This window comes from Cydia fagiglandana, chromosome 12 (assembly GCF_963556715.1).
Source record: "Cydia fagiglandana chromosome 12, ilCydFagi1.1, whole genome shotgun sequence".
Lineage (NCBI taxonomy): Eukaryota > Metazoa > Arthropoda > Insecta > Lepidoptera > Tortricidae > Cydia > Cydia fagiglandana.
In genome coordinates, this window is record NC_085943.1 from 9127914 (window position 1) to 9154905 (window position 26992).

Genomic DNA, 26992 nt, shown 5'->3' on the forward strand with positions numbered 1-26992 from the left:
TTGACATAAAAGTCGTCATGGGTATCGTTTTATAGGTTTCAGGGAGTGCCGGTTTCGAAAATGATGACAGTTTTGGAATCCGACATGTCTGCCGTGCACTTTGACATAAAAGTCGTCATGGGTGTCGTTTTATAGGTTTCAGGGAGTGCCGGTTTCGAAAATAATGACAGTTTTGGAATCTGACATGTCTGCCGTGCACTTTGACATAAAAGTCGTCATGGGTGTCGTTTTATAGGTTTCAGGGAGTGCCGGTTTCGAAAATAATGACAGTTTTGGAACCCGACATGTCTGCCGTGCACTTTGACATAAAAGTCGTCATGGGTGTCGTTTTATAGGTTTCAGGGAGTGCCGGTTTCGAAAATGATGACAGTTTTGGAATCCGACATGTCTGCCGTGCACTTTGACATAAAAGTCGTCATGGGTAACGTTTTATAGGTTTCAGGGTGTGCAGAATTCGAAAACGATGACAGGTTTGGAATCCAACATGTCTGCCGTGCACTTTGACACAAAAAAGTCGTCATGGGTGTCGTTTTATAGGTTTCAAAGTGTACGGCAGACATGCCGGATTCCAAAACTGTCATCATTTTCGCATTCTGCACTCCTTGAAACCTATAAAACGATACCCATGACGACTTTTATGTCAAAGTGCACGGCAGACATGTCGGATTCCAAAACTGTCATTATTTTCGAAACCGGCACTCCCTGAAACCTATAAAACGACACCCATGACGACTTTTATGTCAAAGTGCACGGCAGACATGTCGGATTCCAAAACTGTCATCATTTTCGAAACCGGCACTCCCTGAAACCTATAAAACGACACCCATGACGACTTTTATGTCAAAGTGCACGGCAGACATGTCGGATTCCAAAACTGTCATCATTTTCGAAACCGGCACTCCCTGAAACCTATAAAACGACACCCATGACGACTTTTATGTCAAAGTGCACGGCAGACATGTCGGCTTCCAAAACTGTCATTATTTTCGAAATCGGCACTCCCTGAAACCTATAAAACGACACCCATGACGACTTTTGTGTCAAAGTGCACGGCAGACATGTCGGATTCCGAAACTGTCATCATTTTCGAAACCGGCACTCCCTGAAACCTATAAAACGACACCCATGACGACTTTTATGTCAAAGTGCACGGCAGACATGTCGGATTCCGAAACTGTCATCATTTTCGAAACCGGCACTCCCTGAAACCTATAAAACGACTTCCATGACTTTTATGTCAAAGTGCACGGCAGACATGTCGGATTCTAAAACTGTTATCATTTTCGCATTCTGCACTCCCTGAAACCTATAAAACGACACCCATGACGACTTTTATGTCAAAGTGTACGGCAGACATGCCGGATTCCAAAACTGTTATCATTTTCGCATTCTGCACTCCCTGAAACCTATAAAACGACACCCATGACGACTTTTATGTCAAAGTGTACGGCAGACATGCCGGATTCCAAAACTGTCATCATTTTCGCATTCTGCACTCCCTGAAACCTATAAAACGACACCCATGACGACTTTTATGTCAAAGTGCACGGCAGACATGTCGGATTCCAAAACTGTCATCATTTTCGAAATCTGCGCCCCCGAAAACTTATATGATACAGTTTCACACAAAAAATGTATTTATGGCTGGGAGAAGAACGATCAAAAGTATTTTGACACCGAGTAATGTAATTTAGTCTGAACAATATTACGTAATCAGATTACTGGAGTAATTGATTACGAAGGAATCAGGATTACACTTGTACTTAGATATATTCAATTCCAAAGGAATCAAGTACGCAAGTAATCAGCGGATTTGATTCCAGTAATTTCGATTACCAAAGGAATCGATTACTAAGGAATCATGATTACTGTAATGTAATGTGTAATTTAATTCCAAAAGGAATTGATTACGCCCAACTCTGCCACACATACACAATGACGCGTGTACAGACGTGCCGCGCACACATATAAACGCAAATTATTTTTAGGGTTCCGTACCCAAAGGGTAAAACGGGACCCTATTACTAAGACTTCGCTGTCCGTCCGTCCGTCCGTCCGTCTGTCCGTCTGTCCGTCTGTCTGTCACCAGGCTGTATCTCACGAACCGTGAACCGTATTTCTGTTGCCGCTATAACAACAAATACTAAAAACAATAAAATAAAGATTTAAGTGGGGCTCCCATACAGCAAACGTGATTTTGACCAAAGTTAAGCAACGTCGGGCGTGGTCAGTACTTGGATGGGTGACCGTTTTCTTTTTGCATTTTTTTCCGTTTTTTTTTGCTTTATGGTACGGAACCCTTCGTGCGCGAGTCCGACTCGCACTTGCCCGGTTTTTGAAGTATGACGTGTCCGCCCTGTGTCTCGCACCATGTAAATGGGCCTTTAACATGTTATTTATGTCCTGGTCCCAGGGTGTGGTATACCAGCTGGACGTGGCGCTGCAGAGCGCGGAGACGCAGCGCGCGGGGCTGGTGTTCATCTACGACATGACCGACTCCAAGTACACCAACTTCGACTACGACCTCTCGCAGAAGATCCTCACCATGCTCAAGGTCAGTCACATTACTAATGAAACAGGGGAAATGTTTCTACCTTGATTTTGAACTTTGCTTAAAAGTAATAGGGTTCAATTTTGAGTAATTTCTTCTTTTTACCTGTTAAAGGGTTAACTTAAAGTTATGTGTTGTTATCGTTTAGCGTCCAAAGGTTCTAATACTAGTATAAACAACCTCCAAATCCTCCAATGAAATTCAAATCATTATTAAATGGAACTAAGAGGAGATGGCGGGACGACCTGGACACATTTCTCAGCAACTGGACAGAGGCTGCACTTAATCGGGAGGATTGGAGGTCTAGGGGGGAGGCCTTTGCCCAGCAGTGGGACACCTTATAGGCTTTATAAAAAAAAATTTAAATGGAACAGAGTTGATTTTGTTAGGTTTCGTTTGATTTTAAAACGAAACAAATTCAATATTTTTTTGAACCAAGGATTCATGTTAGGAGGCTATGTCGCTGTGCGAGTTTGACAGCAACATAATTATGCGCGTGCAATAGAGATAGCAACAGGGCCAATGTACGAAAATCTATTTGAAATGCGTTTGTTCTTTAGTAGCATAACCTTCCCTTTCTTCTGCCTTTTGCTCAACCGTTAAATAACCCCTTCTCCCCCCCTCCCCCGGACGCTGAAAATATGTAACATTAAGCATGCATTAAATAAAACAAATTGTATAATTTCAGCTCGGACCTCCACCTGTTCCCTGAAGACCGCTCCCTGTTTATATCCTCCTCGAAATATGTACCTATCACCGCAAGACCTTATGGGGCCCTTCCATTGTGAACATGTTAATTCCTTTCCTATCCTTTGAAATGCAAGATGGACTGTCAATATAAAAAAGGTTAACTTAATTTAAACAGTAGTTTTATACTTTAATTTCTATACTTTTTCGTATGGGTGGGTATATTGTACACAATGTAATCACTGATACTGCAAGATTCCTGCTGTTATTTGCACCTATTTTTGTAGGAAAGTAACCGCTGCTGCCTTGAAATAGGGGTGAATGTGCCAACCATTAGTAGGCCGCTCGTGCTGAAAGCGAAGACCTATCTTCTTCCTGGCGTTATCCCGGCATTTTTATCCTGAGGTCCGCTTGACAACTAATCCCATGATTTGACGTAGGCACTAGTTTTTACGAAAGCGACTGCCATCTGACCTTCCAACCCAGAGGGGAAACTAGGCCTTATTGGGATTAGTCCGGTTTCCTCACGATGTTTTCCTTCACCGAAAAGCGACTGGTAAATATCAAATGATATTTCGTACATAAGTTGCGAAAAACTCATTGGTACGAGCCGGGGTTGGAACCCGCGACCTCCGGATTGAAATTCGCAAGCTCTTACCGCTAGGCCACCAGCGCTTGTAAAACCAGCACCACCAGTGCTTGAAAGCGAAGACCTATAACATTAAAAATAGAAAAAAATTCAGTGGTGTTACTATACCACCTGAGGATCGTAGGAACTAAACAGTGCAAATATAATGGTCGTGATTATCACCATGACAACTTAATAATGACAGGACTTGTTTACCATAGAGATAGACTAATCAGACGCTTACGGAATGCGTGATGTTCATAACGATGTATTCAGATTGTTGGCGTAAACATTTCCAATGTCGTATCAACCACATACTGCCATAAAGTTGCTGCTCAGTTACACATGCCATACAAAATTACTTCCCAAGTAGGTACAGTCAGCAGCAGAAGTTGCTAAGCGGGCGAGGTGTTCAAAATGATCTTGACGCGACTTTATTGTTACGAGAACAAGAGCGTGTCAAGGTTATTTTGAACACCTGGCCCGCTTAGCAACTTCTGCTGCTGACTGTACATAATAACTAATTACCAGGCGAAAGTTCCTCCGGAATGTTCCAATTTCGTTCCCCACGCATGTCGCGGAACATTAGTTAACTAAAGTGCCAATATAGTGTGTTTCGTGTAACAAGTGGCTCGTAAATATCGTGGGTGGCCTATACAGATATTTAGGTGTCCATTTGTCTTTTCTGTTACAAGTCGAGGACTAGTCAATATTAGGTTAGCGATTAACCCCCTTATTCATAAACGTTTACTAAACTTGACAAGCCGATAATAATCGTTTGTCCCTTTCCATCATACCAATACGGCGGAAAGGGAAAAACGAAGCCGATAATAAATTGGCTTGTGAACTGCAGTAAACATTCATAGATAGAGGTAATAATACAGACCAGACGTACGCTTAGGGTACCTACATAAAAACCAAAAATTAAGGCCCACAGTGTCCTTATCGTTCGCTAACGGGACACGTTTTCGTTCGTTTCGTAATAGCGCCATCTGCCGTGTATCCGTTAAATTACGCGATCGGGAGATAGCTCAGTTTCAACCAGAAATAGGTTCCCGCTAGGTGGCAGCGCGATCGTGTGTCTTATGTGACATGTAATTTTGTTAACCCCTAATTGCATGGAGATTGCATTATCGAAATTCTGGTAAAAATGTTTTGTTCGCTTCTGAAAATGTGGCGGTGATTGATTGGCTTATACGAGGCTGAACAGAAGGGCCAAGGTCTTGTTTCTATGGGCCATTAGGCATAGATATACAATTTCTGCAATGTCATTGTTTATCTTTGATCACTTTTCCAAATTGGTGTCACTTTATTGCTAATTTAACTAATGGTATTTATACATTAACATTAACCCATCAAGAGTCTCGCGTACGCGATATCGAGTGCAGAACATTTATTTATTTATAAACTTTATTGCACAAAAGAAACTTATCGTACAAAAGGCAGACTTACAGCATAGGCACAGAATAAATAATAGTACTAGGTACAGAAGACTCATTCTCTAACAAAACGCGTCTGTCACGATCAGCACAGATATGGCCGCTAGGTGGCGACAGCGCCACGCGCGGCTTATGGCAAACCCCAAAATTGGGGTCGAACTTCGAACGTTCGTATTTGTCATGCATGCTACTTCTGTAAACCTCAGTATATTATACTTTTTGTACCGAGACTGACTGAAATACCAAGACACGTTCGTACGTTTCCGTCAAAATACGATGGAAAATAATAATGCACTACATCTGTAAGATTTATAATATTGGATCCCAGCAGAGTACCCAACATATTGGCGTCAATGTGACATTTACGACGAATATGACGAATGGCGGTGAAATGGATAAACCTCGGCGGAGATGTAATGTGGAGCTCGATGTAAATCTTGCTTAGAGATAAAGTGAGAAAAACGATGTAGGGCCATATCATGCCAGCCATTATTTATTTTGTGAGATCGAAATTTTATCCAGTTATAAATACTTACAAATGATTACACCGGGCTGCCAAAATTATGGTATTATGGTAGACGCGCTACGCTATTTTACATCGAAAATATCGAAATTATAATAATACTTCGGAGTTACTGACTCCAGTATATGGAGACTTGATGAAATATGGCATGACGTATGACATCCCTAATTTAGTATAGATAAGAAATGGGCCGAATATGGAGAGAATATATTCGGTCGAATGTTCGGTCCAGGTCTTACCGAAACCACACGGACAAATTCTTGGTTTGATCTGAATTATTCAAACAAAGTACGCTTTAGATTAAGGTGAATCGCTTCCTAGGCAATTCCCTAGAAACAAACAGGTCAAAGGCAAGGGACTCGCTAAGAAATCACCACTCTCGAAATATTCAAAACATCTCATCATCATCATATGGATTCAACATACGTCTCATAATGTGTTTCAATGACAAAGGGAAAACGTAACCTGATGGAAGAGAGTACTTAAAAAGTGATCGAATCAGAAATGAGGAGACCCGTAGACGAACTAAAGTCACCGACATAGCCCACCGGATTAGCAAGCTGAAGTGGCAATGGGCAGGCCACATTGCACGCAGAGAAGATGGCCGATGGGGTCGAAAAGTGCTCGAGTGGAGACAACGGACTAGCAAGCGCAGCGTAGGACGTCCACCCACAATATGGACAGACGACCTTGTTAAGGTCGCCGGAAGACACTGGATGCGGGTCGCTTCCAACCGGCAAGTATGGAGGTCCAAGGGGGAGGCCTATGTTTAGCAGTGGACGTCTTATGGCTGAGATGATGATGATGATGATGATGATGACTTAAAAAGTTCCGGAGGAAGTGTGTGTAACAACAAAATTAACATGATAAAAAAACATTTGCCGACTCCGTATAATTCGGCCGAATACGAATATTCGGCCCATCTCAAGTTAAAACAAGGTCAACTGGCTAGTACAAAAATTGGGTCGGTAGAATCTCGGAGGGTGAACTGGGGGAAGTTAGTTTTCGCAGTGCAGTTGACGCCAAGAGAAAACGTTTTAAAGTTGGCGCAAATTCCTAACCCGGTCAGGGCCCGGCCTCGATGGGAAATCTTATTGAAGTCTAATAAAATTTCATTCGTATTGCGCTGAAGATTCTAGAAATGTTTCTTGTTGTGAACGACGTAAATGCTTAGCGTTTAGTCCTTTAGAGTCAAGGAATTTCAGTCTAGTGATAAAATTGAGGTCATGATTGGTTATTGTTTCTTGTACAGTCGCCATCATATATATATATCGGATCGGCCAAGGTGCTCATAAATATCTGAACACGCCTCTATTGTCAAGGCGTTAGAGTGCTTGTTCAGATATTGTGAACACCTTGGCCGCTCCGATATATCTGATGGCGACTGTACATTTGAGAGTTAAGTTATGGTACAGGTTTATTAAAAACGAGTTGAAAAGGGCGAAGAAATGGAAAAAAAATTAAGGTTTTTGCTAGCTTCGGACTTAGTGATAATTGAAAAATTTGAAAATGTACTTATTAACATTTAATTAGTCAATTAAGATCACGGTACGTTGTCAAATTATCAGCTTGCTAAAAGTTAAGAACTTTATACATATACAGGGTGTTTGGTACATAGTTTGCCAAATTAAAATGGCAGATAGGTTGAGTCCAGGCCTAGAAATTTTTAATTTTGCGCAATTTTTTTTTTCAGTTCTATGCCAGTTTTTTAGTTAATTTCAAATGTTACTTGCGCAGTAGTAAAAAAACCATGGCCAATTTTTTTTTCTAGGCATGAGAAGATAGCAAATGGCTCAAACTATCTGCCGTTTTAATTTGGCAAACGATGTACCAAACACCCTGTATTGAAATGTGTGAAACACATTGAATATTTAAAATTAATCGACTGTTTAGTCTACATACCGAGTTATTCAGAATATTCACATAAATAGTACATATTTACTGTATTTCTGTCGAAAAACAGACTCCCTTCTCTTTCCTTCGGATAAAATCATGCTTTACTTTATGGAATCCATATTTGACCCGACTTTTTTCCAATGTAGTAAAAAAAGTTGACTACCGCCCAGTAGTCCACTTACATGATCCGACACCGGTCACTGAGGAATACCCGCATTTTCAGAGTAATACTCATTCATAAAACAAATAAGTATAGTTTTCAACCCCTAATAAAACATGTATCATACAGGGTTGTGGGTACAGTACAGTCAACGTCCAATACGAGAATATCACCACCAGTTGAAACTAAATTGCAATGAAACAATTACCGTGATACAGATTAAAATTGCTGTCACCCTCATACACTTCTAAACTAAAGATGCACCGGATATTCGATTACTATCCGGTATCCGGCCTATCCGGCTATTAATTTAATATCCGGATAGTAACATTGCATGATTCCGGAGTAAACAAATTAGATTTAAGGAACAGTTACGGTCATAATCGTACTTGTCTATTAATTTTATTATTTTAAAACAATTTAGACATTCCACTGACTTTTACGCACACTCATTTCGAACCTAGCAATGAGTCCGCGCAAACGTTCACTAGGAAACAAGTCAAACCTGCAGAATGCGCACCTGAAAAACCGAAATATAGGTATAGTTCCGCTGGCCGAATATTCGGCGGCCGGATATTGTCAGGCCGAATATCCGGTATCCGGCCAAACAACTATCCGTTGCATCTCTACTTTAAACGGTGGCTGAAAGCTTATTAGCCTACTTTACCATTAACAAGTACTTTTTAATTTAACGTCGTATAAATTCCGTGTAATACCAAAAGTCCTTACAACAGTTTGAAACCGAAACGTGAATAGAAACAATCGTAGCGCGCACAAAACACCGCGAAGTGGAGCGCGGACGTGCCGGCTCACACTTTTCCGTGGTTTACATCCGCCAGGGCCGGATCTAGGGCGGAGGGCGCCCAAATACTTACAGCCCGTTCACACAGAGTCTCCGTATTTACGGTACCCGTTTTAACGAATACAACAAAAAATTATGCTTTGTTCACACATAGGCACCGTATAACGTATCCGGCATTAACTGAGAGCCCAAATATATGACGGATACGTATTCCGTTCATCCAGTATTCGATGACAAAACGGAATGTCATAATTTAACGGACCGACATTTTTTGCTGTATACTGAATACTGTGTCATATGTGAAGTCGCTCATACAACTGAAATGAAAAAAAAAACGTATACGATAAAACGGAACAGTAAAATGGAGACCCAGAGAGAAACGGAGCCAAGGTAGTTAAAGAACTTTTGTACGAGGTTCAACTTTGAACATAAACAAATTTAACAGTTTATTTTTAATAGAACAATTGGAATAGATAGCTGACGGACGGCCTGTAACGAAATCGCCCTGATATTTTTAGGTAGCAATGTTTTATTGGCCTTTATGCTATTTTTGGTGGGAAACTTCTCAGGATAAAGAATAGGCGGAAGAATAATGAGTTTGCCCAAGCAGTGGCACACTAGAGCTTCATAAGTTAATTAATGATTCTGGTAGTCTCATTGTCACTTGATAATAAATATTCTGATCTCATTAGACTTTGTATAAGCAGCTGTTCTCTGCCATGGACCCGTCACCACACGTCACTTCAGTTTAGCGTTGCATTCGTAAAACAACCGCTTGATCAAATTTTAAGTTGAGACATACGAAACAGCAAAATTTTGTAGTTTTTTTGTGTTATTAAGGTGGTAGTAACTGGTAACACAGCGGCGCACGAATAAACGTTCTTAGTTTTCAATATCAGGCAAAAGATATTGCGATCTAACTAACCACGTTTATCTTGCTAGTTCTGCAGCATCCGGCCCTGTTCAAATGCCCCGGCAATCTGAATTTTACGAATCCGACTTTGTGCAATCAACATTACCTCGTGCTGGTAACGCTATCACGAGACGGGAACTAAACGGAGCGCTGCGGGTATTCTTTTTGTAGGAAGTTTGCGTAATAGGAGTTGTTGCGAACGCAACCTTTAATTGTATAAAACTAATGCAGTAGCTAAACGCAGCCGTCGGGCTCGGCTAGTATTTGGAAGCTTTTCTAAAGCACCAATAGGAGCGCTCGACATACCATGTTTCGCGGCCAATTAGAGGCACCTAAATCTTAACCACCATTTCGTACATTCAAATTATGCAAATCACTCTTTCATCAGCCTCCATACAATCACCACACCACTTTTACATTTAACCGTTTTAGTCAAAGCCCTTGTAAACCAGTAACTTTGGAAAATTACAACAGTTTACTTCAAATCGAAGCTTTTTATTTGAGTCGTCGAGATCCTGACCTGCACGGCGGCTACAGAAGTAGTAGTGTAGTCAATTCCAAAATAGGAAAAGCGACACCTTAAATTAACAAGTTGTGTAAAAATACTGTTACGAGTACATATTTAAACAACCCGATTGGTTTTCATGGTTAATGCAGAAAGTAGTAAGCAGTGTAAAGTCCTAAGTTGTTTTCCAAGTTTGCTTCTGCTCCTATTGCTATGAAGAATGCAAGATATATCCTGGCCTAACCTACTTTTATTTGTAAAGGGAGGGCACAACACGTAAAAGTTAAATACATCTAAGAGCTAATTTAGACGGCGCGCGAACTCACATGGGATTTTAGTTACATTGCGGACTGTTGGCTACGTCCAATTCAACCGACCGATCAAAAACCGCAATGTAATGAAACTCGCATGCGAGTTCTCGGCTAACCAAAGTCCAAATAAGCCATGGTACTAAAGCAGGGCATAAGCTTCGTGAAAACTGAAACTGAAGGGAGAGGAATTTTGTAAAACCTTTTCATCTCAAATCGCTTTCATAGTCGAGCTAATTTAACTTCATTGTGTCGGTCGACGGCTCCAATTTCGCTCCAAAGCCCTGTTTATCTCATATTTTATCCGTATTGATTTTGTTTCAAAACACAATTCGTATTGTCTGCTTTATTGTAGATGTCCGAGGGTAGGTACTAAAATAAAACAGGTCCCGTCTCCGTCTTGGCACAGAAAACTTTTTGTGCTTACAGAAGTTGGACTTCATTCGAAACTATTTCACGTGCTTTCAGCTATGACGATTGCCGAACGTAAAATAAGAAGCAGCGCTTTGACTTCTAGAGCTCTGTAGACTTTGAACGTCAATGTTAACTTTTATAGTCGTGTATCTGCATTGAAAATCCTTGTAGCTTTAGGGCTGATTTAGACGGCGCGAGAACTCGCATGCGAAGTTCATTACATCGCGGGTTTTGATCGGTCGGTTAAATTGGACGTAACCAACAGTCTGCAATGTAACTAAAATCGCATGCAAGTTCGCGCGCCGTCTAAATCAGCCCTTAGTTTGCGCCTATGCGGGGAATAATCCCCCGTGTATTGCACTTTTATGAGTGCCCTCGCCGTATTGCTGGTTTATGCGTTTTGCTGGAGGGCCCGATTTGTGAAATTTACGGTGCTTGTTTGACAAGAAGAATTCAATAACTTGTAAGCACTTGCACCATCCCACTAACCCGGGGTTAACCGGTTAAACCGTTAACCCAGTGTCAAATTATACTGGTAATAACCATGGTAATTCCAGGTTTAACCGGTTAACCCCGGCTTAGTGAATGGTGTAAGTGGCCCGAAGTATTAAATATTTAACATTTAACAAACTTTTCATCGGCGGAAAGTCGCCAGCCTGTCGGTATTCTACAGGTTGCACTTCGGGGAGTGTGCCCAAGAGCTACACGAGTAGTGTGTTTGTGCCGCTTTTGGATCAGAACTTTTCCGCCAGAGGGCGACAGTATGTATGCGTAAGGTAGTGACAATTTAGTTCACCCTACTCCCCGCTAGATGGCGCCACTGTCTATGCGCAACGTTAGTTCCAAAGGTCTCCGCTAGATGGCGCCACTGGTTAGTTCACCCTACTCCCCGCTAGATGGCGCCACTGTGTATGCGCAGCGTTAGTTCCAAAGGTCTCCGCTAGATGGCGCCACTGGTTAGTTCACCCTACTCCCCGCTAGAGGCGCCACTGTGTATGCGCAACGTTAGTTCCGAAAATATCCGCCAGCCCCGCCGGAGGGCGACGGTATGTATGCGCCGCTGGTTAGTTCACTCTACTCCCCGCTAGAGGCGCCACTGTGTATGCGCAACGTTAGTTCCTAAAATTTCCGCCAGCCCCGCTGGAGGGCGACAGTATGTATGCGCAAGGTTAGTTCTAAAAATCCCCCGCCAGAGGGCGACAGTATGTATGCGCAACGTTAGTTCCAAAAATCCTCACCAGCCCTGCCAGAGGGCGACAGTATGTATGCGCAACGTTAGTTCCAAAAATCCTCACCAGCCCTGCCTGGGGGCGACAGTATGTATGCGCAACGTTAGTTCCAAAATTATCCGCCAGCCCTGCCTGGGGGCGACAGTATGTATGCGCAACGTTAGTTCTAAAATTCTCCCGCCAGAGGGCGACAGTATGTATGCGCAACGTTAGTTCTAAAAATCTCCACCAGCCCTGCCTGGGGGCGACAGTATGTATGCACAACGTTAGTTCCAAAAATCCCCGCCAGCCCTGCCTGAGGGCGACAGTATGTATGCGTAACGTTAGTTCCAAAATTATCCGCCAGCCCTGCCTGGGGGCGACAGTATGTATGCGCAACGTTAGTTCTAAAAATCCCCACCAGCCCCGCCTGGGGGCGACAGTATGTATGCGCAACGTTAGTTCCTAAAATCCCCACCAGCCCTGCCTGGGGGCGACAGTATGTATGCGCAACGTTAGTTCCTAAAATTTCCGCCAGCCCCGCTGGAGGGCGACAGTATGTATGCGCAAGGTTAGTTCTAAAAAGCCCCCGCCAGAGGGCGACAGTATGTATGCGCAACGTTAGTTCCAAAAATCCCCACCAGCCCTGCCTGAGGGCGACAGTATGTATGCGCAACGTTAGTTCTAAAATTCTCCTGCCAGAGGGCGACAGTATGTATGCGCAACGTTAGTTTCAAAACCATCCGCTATGAAATGAATAGATGTCTCCACTTTGTATGTGAGTTGTTGAATCGCTTAAATGAATAGATATCCCTAGTGGCGCCTTCGTCGGTGGACACCGCTAGTTAGTTCCAAAAATCCCCGCCAGGCCCGCCAGAGGGCGACAGTATGTATGCGCAACGTTAGTTCCAAAAATCCCCGCTAGCCCCGCCTGAGGGCGACAGTATGTATGCGCAACGTTAGTTCTAAACTTTCCCCGCCAGAGGGCGACTGTATGTATGCGCAACGTTAGTTCTAAAACCATCCGCTATGATATGTATAGATGAGCAGCCGTCTGAGTATTTCTAAAAAAGTCCGCAGAGTCAGAGGGGGTTCATGGTAAGTTAATTAATCTTGGTCAAGCAAATCTAGTCAGTAGAAAAAGGCGGGCAAATTTGAAAAATCGTGGGCTACCAACACTACGTTTGAATAGTTCGAAAATCGTGTGTCATTTATATCTTATCTGTGGAACTGTTTTGTTTACATTTCATCGCTGTTCGATGTACATTCCTGCCTTTTGTTCGTTTCCTAGGGTTACCATACTTTAGTTTGCTTTACATTGCTTCTGACATATCCGGCTTGACAGACTATCGATTCGCTTAACAATATAGATGTCGCTAGTGGCGCCTCGTCAGTGGACACCGCTAGTTAGTTCCAAAAACATCCGCTATGAAATTGCAAAAAGGCCCATCATGTTTGTTTTAAAATATGAGACATATATCGGCGTTTTTTGTTAATACCACGTCAGTGGCAAACAAGCAGACGACCCCGCCTGGCAGTAAGCAGTCATCGTAGCCTATGAACGCCTGCGAATTCTATAGTTTACACGAATGCACTTTTATTTGCGGTTGGTTTTGTCGCTTGTGCTTATCAAATGTATGGAGTTTGTAGTTTACCAACCGTAAAGGGGTTTTTCTTTTATTATACCACATTGGTGGCAAATAAGCATACAGTCCGTCTGATGGTAAGTTGTTACCGTAGCCTTTGGACGCCTGCAACTCCAGGGTGGATACAAGCGCGCTGCCGACTGCCCAAAGATTCAATAACTTTGTTTTAAAATATGAGGCTTATATCGGCGTTTTTTTTAATACCACGTCAGTGGCAAACAAGCAGACGACCCCACCTGACAGTAAGCAGTCACCGTAGCCCATGGACGCCTGCGAATTCAATAGTTTACACGGATGCACTTTTATTTGCGGTTGGTTTTGTCGCTTGTGCTTATCAAATGTATGGAGTTTGTAGTTTACCGACCGCAAAAAGATCCAGATTTTTTTTTTATATACTACGTCGGTGGCAAACAAGCATCCGGCTCACCTGATGGTAAGCAGCCACCGTAGCCTTTGGACGCTTGCAAGTTCAGACTTTTGAAACCTATACATCATCATCATCACAATCATCATCATCATCATTATTATCATTAGACCCTCAGGAAAACCTCGACAGGGGACACCTCTGGCCCCCCTGCTCATGTAGTATTTAGGGTTTCTAGCACACTTATTTACGGTTGATTTTGTCTCTTTTGGTTATCAAATGTAGTTTGTAGTTTGCAGACTGCAAAAAGGCCCAGATTTTTTTTTTTTTTTTTTAATAATACGTCGGTGGCAAACAAGCATCCGACTCACATGATAGTAAGCAGTCAACGTAGCCTATGGATGCCTGCAACTTTAGAGTTGTTACATGCGCGTTGCCGACTGCAAAAAGGTTCAATAAGTTTTTTTCTTTTTTTATATACCACGTCGGTGGCAAACAAGCACACGGCCCGTCTGGTAGTGAGCAGTCACCGTAGCCTATGGACGCCTGCAATTTCGAGATGTTACATGCGCGTTGCCGATCGTTGAGATGTAGACCGTGACGTTCGAAAACAAAAAGTCGTATGTGACTGTAAACTTCCATTCACCGTAGAATTTGACAGATAGAGAGAGTTTGATGTATTTGTATGAAATTATAAGCAAATATCAGCCGTCATGAATTAAGTATTGTAACCTTAGTCAGATAATGAAGCTTATTTGAAAGATTATTAACTCTAAGTACTAGAAATAAAGTAGATTTTACTAATGCTGTAATTCTGTAATGCGACATGGTCATGAAACTCGTGCGATGTTGGGGGTATACTCTTCAATCTTTTCAATCGGAATGGTCAGAGGTCAGAGTTCAGAGGTCAGAAAGTCCGTGAGGGACAGAACATACGCAAAGTGACGAAATTGAAAACACGTTTTAATATACCTGACAACATATCAAGCATAACCTACGTAACTTGGTCGGGTTATTTGTTACCTAACATAAACCATACTAAATTCACTGTGGGGAATTAAAAAAAAATGTGAGAATGTGACAAGGACAAACAATAATAACGCTTTCTCTGCTACTCCTACTGAAAGATTACATAAGACTATTTCGTTTAGTCATTTCCCCCTCCCCCTCCCCCCTCCCCCCACCAGTTCCAATTATAATATCATAAATGAGATCACAATACCTGCAACCTGTAACTGACGCATACGCTTTCTAAAATTAATTAAAAAATCAGAAAATAACAATGGAGTACGTCATTGAACTCGTTGCGAGGCTGTGGTTTAGTAACAAGGGGTTAGGGTACAATTATAAATGTGGAGATAGCGAAGAAACAAATATTGCATTCATCTCATCAATCGAGGCGCTGGCACCTGACGTGGACATTTACAAGTGGGAGGCGGCCCGGATCGATCTCAAGAAGCTGATCAAAGAACTTCTGGAGGAGAGGAGCATCCTTCAGTTACACTCGGGATACCATGCGGAGGGGCTTTTGCTGGAGGTGCTAAGAAAACACAACATTAGATCATTCCTCTCCGTGCCTCTTAAACAGAAAACTTTAATCTGGAAAGACGCGGGGGTGTGGTTCGTAGAGGTGACCAACCCGAAAATCATCAAGAGAACTTATGTGTTTTTTGACTTCGAATAAGTGTACGTCTGTGTATGTCTGAAATAAAAAAATGTTTAAAAGTGAATGACTATTTATTTATTTACCAATCATTTAGGTATTTTATAATGTTCCCAATGCGAGTACAAAAAAAATGCAAAAGCTGGTTTTTCAAAATTCGTTGTTAAGGGGCTCCTTGGCGCTAATGACATTCGATCTGAATCCTTTAGTTTTCTAATGTTTTTAAAGTGAGAACTTCTTTAGCGGCGTTGGGCACTTTCTGAGACAGCGATCACGTGATCGTAACGTTTAGATGGCCACTCAAATAGATGGCAATTAAATCAATAAAGAAAAACTCAATGACATTACATGAAAAAGGTTCTAATCTTGTACGGGTTGAAATACGAGGATCTCACAGTTACATTCAAACTTTATATCACTCAAATATAATTCAATAAAGCTACATCTTGATGAAATCGCTAATAAAAGTGAACTCTAGTAATGGTGAATAAAACTCAAAATATCATGATCAAATATATTTAGATGCGAGATCTGCAAGGTATCAAGGATCTGGTAACTTTACAATTTCTATTCGAATTTTAAACAATTAACTCTACAAATTTGAATTTCTAATTTTAAACAAGCTCACTGACCAGCAATTTCGGACTAAAGTGTTTCAATAGAAAGGAGGATGGGTCAATTATACATAGTGCTGCAGACATTTTGGACTAGTCATTGAGTTTTCACTCCCGGAGTGCAATCCGTTGTTTTTTTGTAGCTATAATAGCAACGACTTTTAGCAATATAGTATGCCATATTTACTTCAAAGTTCATTGTCTTCAAGATATTCGACATCAAGTTGAACAATTTTAGGCCAACAACCTGGTTTTCTGGCCATAGCTTTTGTGTTAATTATTTTAAAATTGACATCTCTGACCAGTTTTTAGAGACGTCAAAGACGAACCCAAATATGCAGATTTCGTTCATGTAAGATCCTTCACAGCAATCCAGTTACGAAAAAAGTGTTATTTTTAGACAATGTTTAAAAAAATCATAAAAAAATTAGTATTCATTAGTTTCAAAATCCGGTAGACAAGAATGGAGATTAAAGATTGAAGAACAGATAGCCATTTGTCTTATAATTCTATCTGAAGTGTAAATGTAGAAGTAACGGCTCAAACCTTGTCAAATATCGATGAAAACCGCGGGGAGCCCCTTAAGGTGAGGTTGTGTAGAGCAATGTTTCAGAGTTACTAAGCGTGTGTCATCATCGTCGTTAAAAATATATCAAGTTCGATTTCAAACAAAAACAAGACCTAACCTAATCAAAGCAAGTGCTATACCATCTACATATTATGCATAGTAGGTTCTGCCATCTTGTGGGTCCCATTGGAAGTATAAACGTCACATTTACGTCTCGCGCCAAAAATCAGATGGCTCCTATGCTGTATAGTTCATGCATGCTCCCTATTGTCAGTTCAGTACGGTGGCGCTTAAGCAATGTCAATGTGAAAACAAATCCGTTTAAAATTACAAGGAGGGATTTCATATCATCATCGCTAAGTAGGCGAAAGTGTGTCTGTCTGTCTGTCTGTCTGTTACCTCTTCACGCTTAAGCCGCTGAACCGATTTAGTTGAAATTTGGTATAGAGATAGTTCGAGTCCTGGAGAAAATCAGGGAAATCATTCCTGAAGAGAGTGCAAAGGCGGGTGGAATTGAAAGAGTTAATGAATTGCCTAATGATTGAAGTAAGCAATGAGCATATTGAATGATTGCTATTAGCATTATCCAGGCGCTATACCTACTTTAGCTGCTGTCACTAATTCCACGCAGACGAAGTCGCGGACAAAAGCTAGTATTTCAATATTTTCGCTAGGATTTTTTGATTGTTTAGTACAAAAATCAACTTTACTTAAATGTAATAAGGTTGACATCTGTTGCGGGGTAGCAGAACTTCTGTGATTGTAGCTCAACTATGCAACGCTGATGGGCTACTCGTATCTTCAAAAATAAAAATCGTAGATGCAATTTCGACATAATTTCCTTTACTGTAAAGTTCAAATTATTGTAATGGGCTAGGGCTCATAGGATAATCTCTTTCGAAATAAGAAAATATGGTCAATCATCCTTTAGATAGCGTTGCGTTTGTATTCATGATATTTTGAGTTTTATTCACCATTACTAGTAGTAGAAGAGCCGGCCGCAAATTTTCTAACCGACTTGATACCACGATGAAATGCACATTGGTTTCCCATAAAAGTGATGCTAAGTCCGAATTCGATAGTCTGCCACGGCGGAACTTGCCGAAAGTACGAAAAAGAAGGCCACTTCCGGTGCGAAAAAAGGGGGCTGATTTAACCCATCTGATACCGAAATAATAGTTATGGCAGCAGTTAGAAATTTACATGTAGACACATAAAAGCGAAGTCTGCCAGTATTTTTTTTGCCGGAAGTGCTTGGCAGACGCTCTCAAAGGTGGCCAACGGGACCCCTAATTTAACCCATCTGATACCACCATGAAACCAATTCCAGTCGGTAGGTATGAACCCTCATGTCAGGAATATATAAGTCTGCCAAGGCTTTTCCTGCCGAAACACCTTGGCAGACGCGATTATGTAAGCAAGGTCGGCATCGGTTACCCTACACTAACCCATCTGATACCACCATGAAACCAATTCCAGTCGGTAGGTACGAACCCCCATTTTAGGAATATATAAGTCTGCCAAGGTTTTTCCTGCCGAAACACCTTGGCAGACGAGATTATAAACAAGATGACCATCGGTTACCGTACACTAACCCATCTGATACCGCCATGAAATCAATTCCAGTCGGTAGGTATGAACCCTCATTTCAGGAATATATAAGTCTGCCAAGGCTTTTCCTGCCGTAACACCATGGCAGACGAGATTATGTAAGCAAGGTCGGCATCGGTTACCCTACACTAACCCATCTGATACCACCATGAAACCAATTCCAGTCGGTAGGTATGAACCCCCATTTTAGAAATATATAAGTCTGCCAAGGTTTTTCCTGCCGAAACACCTTGGCAGACGAGATTATAAGCAAGATGACCATCGGTTACCGTACACTAACCCATCTGATACCACCATGAAACCAATTCTAGTCGGTAGGTATGAACCCTCATTTCAGGAATTTATAAGTCTGCCAAGGCCTTTCCTGCCGAAACACCTTGACAGACGAGATTATGTAAGCAGCATCCACATACGAGGGATCCGTATTTTGGAATTATACAGATTACGGACATTATTAATAGCTGTAGGCTTATTTATTACTTTATGCTTATACATATTTGTATATAATTATGTTACTAATAAAATATATTTATAATTTATTAAACCTAAACTTAATACATTGGGAATTCATTACCTGCTTACGGCAGTAGTAGGGATAAGTGGGTGAGTTCTGGCTCACTGAGCCAGGCCAACAGTCCCTCCCCCTTTTTTCCCTTGTTGAGGCCCTGCAACCTTTACTTTATTTACTGTAACAGTATTCTGAGCCTGCACCAACTAGATCTTTCGGTTTAGCCCATGGTTGACTGGTAGAGAATGCCTTCTGGCATTAAGTCCGCCATTTGTACTCTTCATTTAATGTGCAATAAAGTTTAAATAAATAAATAAACCTTGCCTTGAACCCAAACTAATGTCATTGTAGCTCGAATCTAACCTAATCTATTTTTATTGCTTTTAGAATATTTCAATTATCTACTTTTGCAAAGTTAAAGGTTGAAATCTCTATTTCGCAAAATGGAATTTTAGTGTGACTTTAATGTATGTGCAGTCTACTTAGTAATTGGGTTTAAAGATATAAAAACACACATTTTATTTCCTATCCTAAGTATCCTATCATAAGTTTATTCAAATAATATTCTGAACATATACAGGGTGAAATTTAAATCACTGGCCATATTCATTCCCGGCACTAGGTTACACTTAAGGAATCTATTTAGCGAAAAAAAAGAGTAAATTTAAAGAGCAAAAGAGTAATTTTCATTTTTCAATTTTTAAATATTTTCCATGAGTCGTGGTCACCCTATTACCACAAATGTAAACAAACCTAATAGTAGGTTTTAACAACAACATCAGCAAAACCATTATCTGACCTTCACTAAACCTTATAATCGTTGCAATAGGGTCCACCCAGTTAGTGTTGGCGATGGTAGGCAGGTTTATCAATTTCGAGGGTAGTCTAAACTAAACCATTCCGCACTAGCGGTAAACATAACGGTAAGCATAAATGATTAGTCACTCGTCACTCGCCAACCTTAAAATAATAATCGCGCGCGTACTAAGGTTAAAAAAAATGTTTTCGAACCGGGAATATTACGAAGTGGTACGGTGTTATTTATTAAGTGGTGAGTGTTTACGTGGTGCACAAAGATTATACGAAATGGAAATGGTTCCACGCCTTCGCAGACAAGGATTGAATCCAAGAGTTCCATCTCGTGGGACTTTCGTTAATTGCGTCGATTTTTAATCAAATGTAAGTAAGTTGATTCAATTTTTTAAATACGCCTGAATGCAAAGATTCCTGACCTAGTTTTTACTCATTGTTCTTAAGCCACGGACGTTTTGTTAATAATCATTAGTCAGAAATAACATTTTAGATTAAAAATGGGTTGCCTTTGCATTTTGACGGTTCTAAGCCCGTTAAAGTATGAAAGGAAAAATTAGCAACTTATGTAGGTAATCTCGCTGCAATAGGGTTCATAATTGGTAACGCGATTGCAAACAGCGGGAGGGGCGGGGTGTCAATGACCTTAACTGATAAGAGAGAAGCGGGTGTAGTGGGTAGTTGTCGGTTCACCATAACGTACGAGGTTTTTAGGACAACTTGATGATGAGTTATTTCGAAAAAAATATACTGAGCGGTATTAAAAGAAAAAACACGTGTTTGATATTTTTTCGAGTTCTTTCGGTTGTTTCAATTTGGCCAGTGAATAAAATTTCACCCTGTATAGTAATTAGACTGGTTATATTTTTCATAAAATCGATTTCGACTGGCAAAGCATATTACTTTTTGGCAACCGGGTTTTTTAACCTAATTAGACCCCGCTGAATCCGAATTTGCCGGTTGCTCGATCGAAATCTTGACCGGAAGTGAGATATTTGACATTAAAGGTCCCTTTTTTTCGTTTTTCGTAAATAACTCTTAAACGGTGGCACACAGCAAAAAATGTTCTATTACATAAGTATTCTGCATAAAATTGCCTACAAGAAAGATTTAGTACAATTTTTCGCTAGGATCAATATTCAAAGAGATTTTAACGCGGGAAATTTAATTATAATCACTTCTAAGGTCCCGTATTTTAGGCTTTCGTAAATAACTCATAAACGGTGGCCAATATCAAAAAATGTTGTTAGACGTTAATAATCTACACAAAATTTTGAACAAAAAGATTCAATACACTTTTTGCAGGGATCAATATTTAAAAAGATAATAAAGAGGGAAAGTTAATTATAATAAATTCTAAGGTTCCTTGTTTTTATTTTTTCGTTAATAATTTGAAAAGTATGACTCATAGCAACAAAAAATCTTATACATAAATAATAAACGTAAAATTTCCTACAAGAAACATGCAGAACACTTTTCGCTAGGATAAATATTTAAAAAGACAAAGCAGCGGGTAAGTTAATTATAATCAATTTTAAAGTCCCTTTTTAGTTTTTTGTAAATAACTCGTAAACGGTGTCCCATAGCGAAATAGGTTTTTAAGAATAAATTATCTACATAAAATTTCCTCCAAAAAACATCTAGAACACTTTTCTCTAGGATCAATATTTCAATCGATATTAAAGGAAGAAAGTTAATTACAATCAGTTCACAGGTCACTTGTTTTTAGTTTTTCGTAAATAACTCGTAAACGGTGGCCCGTTGCAAAACAATATTCTACATAAAATTGTCCACAAAAAAGGTTCTGTACACTTTTTCGCTACGATCAATATTTAAAGAGATATTAAAGGGGGTAAGTTAATTATAATCAATTTCCAGGTCCCTATTTTTAGGATTTCGCAAATGACTCGTAAAATAAGGCTCATAGCAAAATAAGTTCTTAATGTTCTTGTAAATAAATAATCGATATAAAATTTTCTACGAAAGACATATGGAACACTTTTCTCTTTTTAGGGTTCCGTACCTCAAAATGAATAAAAACCGGCCAAGCGCGAGTCGGACTCGCGTTGCAAGGGTTCCGTACATTACCCAATTTTTAACAGTGTATTTTATATATGTGAAACGCGAGTGAATTGCCTTTAAAAAACCTGTAGGGATCGGTTCAAAAACTATAAGTAATGTCCGACTCGCGCTTGACTGCATAATTCTAATAGGTTTTCCTGTCATCTATAGATTCTATTCTGTGTATCTTTTCAAAATTTTAGACCCAGTAGTTTCGGAGATAAAGCCCCCTTCCCCAAAATAAAACATTAAAATACAAAAAAATACCACCCCCCCCCTCCTTTATATCCGAAACTACTGGGTCTAAATTTTGAAAATAAAATAAAATAAAATAGTTCTTTACCTGTATAGACGTAAACCTAAAAATAGGGACCTGGAAATTGATTATAATTAACTTACCCCCTTTAATACCTCTTTAAATATTGATCGTAGCGAAAAAGTGTACAGAACCTTTTTTGTGGACAATTTTATGTTTAATATTTATGTAGAATATTGTTTTGCAACGGGCCACCGTTTACGAGTTATTTACGAAAAACTAAAAAAAAGTGACCTGGGAACTGATTGTAATTAACTTTCTTCCTTTAATATCGCTTGAAATATTGATCCTAGAGAAAAGTGTTTTAGATGTTTTTTTGGAGGAAATTTTATGTAGATAATTTATTCTTAAAAACCTATTTCGCTATGGGACACCGTTTACGAGTTATTTACAAAAAACTAAAAAGGGACTTTAAAATTGATTATAATTAACTTACCCGCTGCTTTGTCTTTTTAAATATTGATCCTAGTGGTTAGGGAGGCGAATAGGGGAATTTTCGGCAATACTCGAGCGTGGCAGTTTAAGATATGAGAGATACCTTAGACCTAATAGAACAACCTTGTAAAGTATTTAGCTCTATATGTAGTGACGCGCGCCTAGGATAGACGATCAGATTAGTAAAAAAAAATGGATAGTCTGAAATACTCGAGCGCGTCAGATTAAGATATTGGGGGTTGATTTTAGTGTTTAAAGACTAAATTTAACTAATCTGACGATAAGTCCTTGACGCCGCCGAGTTATAGGGTCGCGAACTTGTAAAAAAAAAACGTTAATCCGGCATTCTCGAGCGCGATTTTTTTATTTTTTATCTTGAAGAATATAATCTAAAACTTACTAAAAATACAAAATCTGCCGGTTTCCGCATGACCGGAAGTGTGGAGGAGCCATTTCGTCTTCCTAAGAACGCGTTGCGGCATATATAGTAACAGCACCAGTCATGGGACATTTAAGAGGGAATTTGGAGTATTTGTGATATTTCCCTAATACATGTGAATGGTCTACCGCTTAGCGTATTGAAAGATGAAAGTCCTACCCGTCTTTCATGTTTCAGGCGTGTTGTATCAAAGATACTGCAATGAGTTTCCACATACTTAACAAATTAAAACTATGCTATTTTTCTCCAGTCATGGACACCAAAGCTCCAGTAATGAGCCCCCCAGTAATGGACACTGCTCTATCAGTATAAAATATTGAAATAGGTCATCAGATCTGGTCCATGTTATCATAATATTGCATTATCATCCGATTTGCATATTTAATTACGAATACAAAATTTCAACTCAATCGGAAAACGGGAAAGTGGCTCAAACTCGGCTACCAAGATTTGACCCACACTAAAAAACGATATTAATTTATCCGAAGTCCGAGCAATGCCTCCTGGTTGACATATTTCGTAACTACATTTTACTTCTGTATTGTTTAAACATGAAATGATGGCATGGCAAGCATCATTATGTAAATTGTCCCATTATAGTAAAATGAAACGAGTAGAATAGCAGTTGCAATAAGACTAATTTATATTTTTAAATGTCACAGACAATGACACATGAACAGTTTACATATCAAGTATAACAGATGGCGCTAGTAGTTACACTTAGATTATTTTAGATATATTTTAACACCTCCACTTATCAAAATAATCTAAGCACAGTTTCCAAAAAAACAAAATAACAATTAAATCTAACTATGCTAAACAATACTCTGAATGCCCATTTTTCTAACAAAATAATTGTGCTTTACACTACTTAAACCTTTAGTCAAAAGGTCTGCGGGCATTTCAGATGTTGACAAATAAACAATTTTTACAAGATTGTTAGCGACAGCTTCCCTAACAAAATGATGACGAACATCTATATGTTTTGTTCTCTTATGGAACAAAGGATTTTCAGTCAATTTCTGAGCACCTTGGTTATCGTTGTATAAGACAATTTTATAGTCGCATACAACAATTTCTGAAAGCAAATTTTTTAAATAAATTGCCTCCTTGACCGCTTCAGAAATTGCCATATACTCAGATTCAACTGAGCTCAAGGCCACTGTTTGCTGCTTTTTACATTCATAAGAAATCACAGAGCCTGACAATTTAAAGCAGAAACCAGTGTATGACTTTCTGTCAATATTATTTGAAGCCCAATCAGCATCAACAAAACCTTTCAGATTATTATTATCATTTTTATATATCAAACCAAAAGATTTAGTTTTCTGCAAATATTTTAATATTCTTTTTGCATGTGACCAATGAACTGCTGAAAAGCTATTGTTGAACTGGCTCAAATAACTGACACTGTAACTAATATCTGGACGCGTAAGTACAGCTAGGTACATTAGACTTCCTATCAGCTGTTGATAAGGATATTGTTTACATACTTCTTCAGATTTCTCCAATTTCAAATTACTTTCTATTGGGGTATCTACAGAATTACAATTTGACATATTAAACTTCATCAAAATCTGATTTACAAATTGCTCTTGATCTAAAGAAATACTGCCATTTTCATACATTTTCACCCTCATACCTAAACATTTTTTCACCTGACCCAAATCCTTAGTTTTAAACTTTGACATTAAATTCTTTTTTAAATCATCTGTCATAGCTTTACTATTTGAGAATATGAAAAAATCATCTACAAATACAGTAATAATAATCTGCTCATTTTTTACGCGCTTACTATACAAACAGGGTTCAAGTTTTGACTTTACATATCCCAAGCTCAATAAACAATCATCTACTCTCTTATTCCAAGCTCTGGCAGATTGTTTTAAGCCATATATAGCTCGCTTTAATTTAAGCACTGAATTAGAATTACAATTTAATTCTGGTGGCACTTGCATGTATACATTTTAATCGAGATAGCCATTCAAAAAAGCTGTTGTTACATCAAGATGGGTAATTTTAAAATTTAATTTTACACTTAAAGCAAATAACAGTCTTAGTGTTGAATACCTTAGGACTGGTGAGTATGTTTCTTTATAGTCCACGCCTTCTTTCTGGGTAAAACCCTTAGCCACTAAACGAGCCCTAAATCTCACTTTGTTATCACTTTCAAATTTTTTCTTAAACACCCACTTACACTACACTGTATCACTCTATCGGCTTCCTTGACATCAACAACTTCCCATGCTTGATTATCTTCAAAAGCCTTCAGCTCTTCTTGCATAGACTGCTGCCACATCTCCTTCTCCGGACCATTTATCGCTTCCTCATAGGTGATTTCTTCACCACAAGCTTCGTCTACCACACACAGGTTTGAGAAACCATATCTGTCTACTGGTTTTCTGACTCGCTTGCTATTTACTATAGGAATGTCTTCTGCTGACTGTGAAACATCACTCTCATCTTGACATAAGGTGAAATCTGAGTCATCTGATGTCACATCTGAAGCTAATGATTCACCTACATAGGTAGAATCATTTGGGTCCAGGAAGGTACTTTCATCTTCTGATTCTTCCTCCACTGGCTGTGGCTCTGGTTCCTTCACGCTTTCCTGCACTACCACTGTGGCTGTATCTGTCTCTTTTTCCATGATAAAAACATCTCTGCTCGTAGTAATCTGCTGTGTTTTTGGGTTATAAATTCTGTAACCCTTAACATTTTCTGGGAAACCAAGTAAAATATATTTCTCAGCTTTCTTATCCCATTTTAATCTTTTTTCTTTGGGTACATGCACCATCACCTGACTACCGAAAACCCTGACATGACTCAGATCTGGTTTTCTTCCCGTCCATCTTTCAAATGGTGTCATGTTTCCTAGACCTGAGGCCGGCGACCTGTTTTTCAAGTACACTGCCGTGTTCACTGCCTCGGCCCAGAATTTCTTTTCCAGTTTAGCCTCAAAAAGTAAACATCTTGCCTTTTCAGTAGCCGATCTCACATATCTCTCCGAGATCGCGTTTTGTTGTGGCGTATAGGGATTAGTTCTCTGATGAATAATACCTGCCGTCTTCAGATAACTTTGCATCTCCTGCGAACAATATTCTCCCCCATTGTCTGTCCGAAGTGTTTTAATTTTATTTCCGGTTTGGTTCTCTGCCATACTCCGAAACTCCTTGAAACACTGGAGAACTTGGTTCTTTTCTTTTAAGAAATATACAAAGCACATACGGCTTGCATCATCTATAAACAGTACAAAGTATCTTGCCTGACCAATAGACTTGGTCTCCATTGGCCCCGCCACATCCGAATGTACCACCTCCAATAATTTTTCAGACCTATGGTTAGCTGATGGAAAAGGTAATCTAGCCTGTTTCCCTTCGCAACACACCTCGCAGTTAGACTTTTGCAATTCTGGTTTATCTTTGTAAAAAACACCATCCACTGCTCCATTTTTCATCTTTTGTAGGTCATTTGAATTAATATGGCCCATTCGCTTATGCCACTGCCTTGAATCCGCTGTATGTATAGCTGCCGCTGCTAGCACCTTATCTGGCTTCACAGTATTTAACCTATATACACCATTTTCTAAACTTGCTATGCCAATTAACACATTCTGTTGATTACGGATATAACATGCCCTTATTCCAAATGAAACTGTGTTTCCGCTTTCTATCAACTTGCTAACGGATAGTAAATTTGTAGTGAGGTCTGGAACGCACAAAACATTTCGTACAGGAATGTCAAACTGAAATTCATTCACTGTTGTTGTCACTTGCGTTTCACCGGCACATACAACTGGCATGGTCGTTTTATTTGCAACAACTATATCTCCTATATCGTGTGCTTGTCGTGTTTGCAATAAACTTTCTTTATTCGCCGTAATGTGAAAACTGGACCCCGAGTCCACGTACCAATCTTCTGTA

General features: G+C 39.8%; 1 protein-coding gene across 2 annotated transcripts in view; it reads left to right on the plus strand.

The window, feature by feature from the left end:
* The window catches only part of LOC134669556 (tyrosine-protein phosphatase non-receptor type 9), a 145202-nt gene that overhangs the window by 15408 nt on the left and 102802 nt on the right, over positions 1-26992 (plus strand). For both annotated transcript variants that reach the window (XM_063527166.1, XM_063527165.1), the window contains exon 4: positions 2414-2554. In XM_063527166.1, coding sequence (XP_063383236.1) covers positions 2414-2554 — 141 coding nt within the window. The remainder of the gene's footprint in view (positions 1-2413; positions 2555-26992) is intronic.